Source organism: Octopus bimaculoides, chromosome 2 (assembly GCF_001194135.2).
Source record: "Octopus bimaculoides isolate UCB-OBI-ISO-001 chromosome 2, ASM119413v2, whole genome shotgun sequence".
Taxonomy (NCBI): Eukaryota; Metazoa; Mollusca; class Cephalopoda; order Octopoda; family Octopodidae; genus Octopus; species Octopus bimaculoides.
In genome coordinates, this window is record NC_068982.1 from 188,989,357 (window position 1) to 188,991,322 (window position 1,966).

At 41.5% G+C, this 1,966-nt stretch overlaps 1 protein-coding gene across 1 annotated transcript in view; it reads right to left on the reverse strand.

Annotated features, from left to right (window-relative positions):
- Positions 1 to 1,337, reverse strand: part of LOC106880410 (regulator of G-protein signaling egl-10) — a 147,022-nt gene extending 145,685 nt beyond the window's left edge. Inside the window, exon 1 of the mRNA XM_014930326.2 lies at positions 198 to 1,337. Coding sequence (XP_014785812.2) covers positions 198 to 269 — 72 coding nt within the window. The 5' untranslated portion in view covers positions 270 to 1,337. The remainder of the gene's footprint in view (positions 1 to 197) is intronic.
- Positions 1,338 to 1,966: the final 629 nt, after the last annotated feature.

A 1,966-nucleotide genomic window follows, 5' to 3' on the forward strand; every position in this document is an offset into this window, starting at 1 on the left:
CCTAAATATAAATTTTATATATCAAATATAAATTCCAAGTTCTGTCACCTTATTTTCACCTTAATTATAATCGTTGTTTATTTTTAATTGCAAAAAAAAATAAAATAAAATAAATAAAAATAATATTTTGGAAGTTAAGAGTCCGTGCGTTCAAATCTGAAAATGAGAAAGATGGAAATAAATGAATTTGTGCTTACTTTGTGGAAAACCATCCGTCTGTGTTTTTTGTTCTCTTGGTGAAAATCCATGGTAAACGAAGTTATGGTCATAATGGAAAAACAAAAAATGTCTTTGAGAGTTTGGTGTCAGGGCGCCGAGTGTGTGTGTGTGTGTGTGTGTGTGTGTATGTAGAGAGAGAGAGGTGTGGTGGTGGTGGTGGTAGGAGTAAAGAAGAAATAGTGAGGAAGGGAGTGGGTGTGGGAAAGAAAGCGTAAGAAGTATTAAGGAAAATGAAAGGGAGATGGGGAGGGTGAGAGTGAAATTAAACCAGCTGTAGTGGAGGTTAGCCTTTATCTTCTTTCTTTCAATAGATAGATAGAGAGAGAGAGAGAGAGACGATACAGAGCAATCGATAGCTAGATAGATGGATAGACAGATGTAGACAGAAAAATAAAGGCAAATAGATAGATAGACAAATAGACGGAAAGAGAGAGATAAACAAACTTATAGATAGAAAGATAGTTTGAACGGTAGAGAGAGAGAGAGAAAACTAGATATAGACGAAAAGAAAGATAAGTCAGAGAGAGGGTGAAGTAAAGAGAGAATGATAGATTAATCGATTGATTGATTTCAGCGATAGATACAAGCGATAGGCAGTTGTGTATGTGTGTGTGTGTGTGTGTGTGTAAGAGATGGTAAGAAAAAAGAAGACGAGAGAAAGAGGAATAGAAAGAGAAGGGTGTGCGGCTGGCAAGGGTACGAAGTAGGGGGTTAAATGATAGAAGCAGTGTTGTGGTTAAGATGCTGGTGCTGGGTGTAGTGCGATGCGTCTTTGTGGTAATACAAAAGTGAGGTACTTGTTTATCGCACGATCTTAGTTTAGCATATATATCTATATATATATATATAGTATTATTAAGAGAAGAGCCGAGTTTGTAGTATCTAACAGAGTAGAGTGGTAGGGGCTAACAGCAGAATCGGTGCTAGTATAGCAATATGAACGTGTGGTGCAGTGGTGCTACCGTTGTCGCCTCCGCCACTGGTCCTTAAAGAGACGGCGGCCGACAAAGCACTCACTTTCTCTCTCGTGTTTCTAATGCAAGTGGCGGTCTTTTTCAACTGAGGCGCACCACCCCCCTCCACTCTCACTCTCTTTCCTCCTTCTTTCTCGTTCTCTAACCACACCTCTTCCTCCCCTTCCTCCTCCTACGACTACTATTAGTGCTGCTGCTGCTGCTGTTGTACTTTGTTATTGTTATTACTGCTGTTGCGGAACAGTGCCGCGGCGGTGGTGGTGGTGGTGGTGGTTATAGGAGCGGCGTTAGTAGGATAGTGGCGGTGGCGGTGGGACGTGATAGGGGGTTAAGTTTGGGAGGAGGAGTGTAATAGTGGTGGTGGTGGTGATGGTGGTGGTGGTGGTGGGAGCGGTACACAGGGAGTGACAGTGGTGGTGGTAGCGGTAACGTGCTGTTAATAGTGGTTGGTCATGTGTGTGTGTGTGTCTTTGAACGTGTGTATATTTATATATATATATATATGTATGTGTATATGTATATGAATGTGAAAGTGGGAGTGTGCGTGTGTATATATATATATGTGGGAGTGTGTCTCTATATGCGCGTGTTTATATATACCATAGTGTGTGTGTATAGAGACGTTTTACTGTAAATGGTGCAAGGCGATGGTGGTGGTGGTGGTGGAGACACCGCTGCTGATGATGGTGATGTTGGCAATAACATTGCTGCTTTGGATGACGATGGTGATGCTTAATGAAGGGTGACAGGGTTTAGTTATTAAAATAATGAGG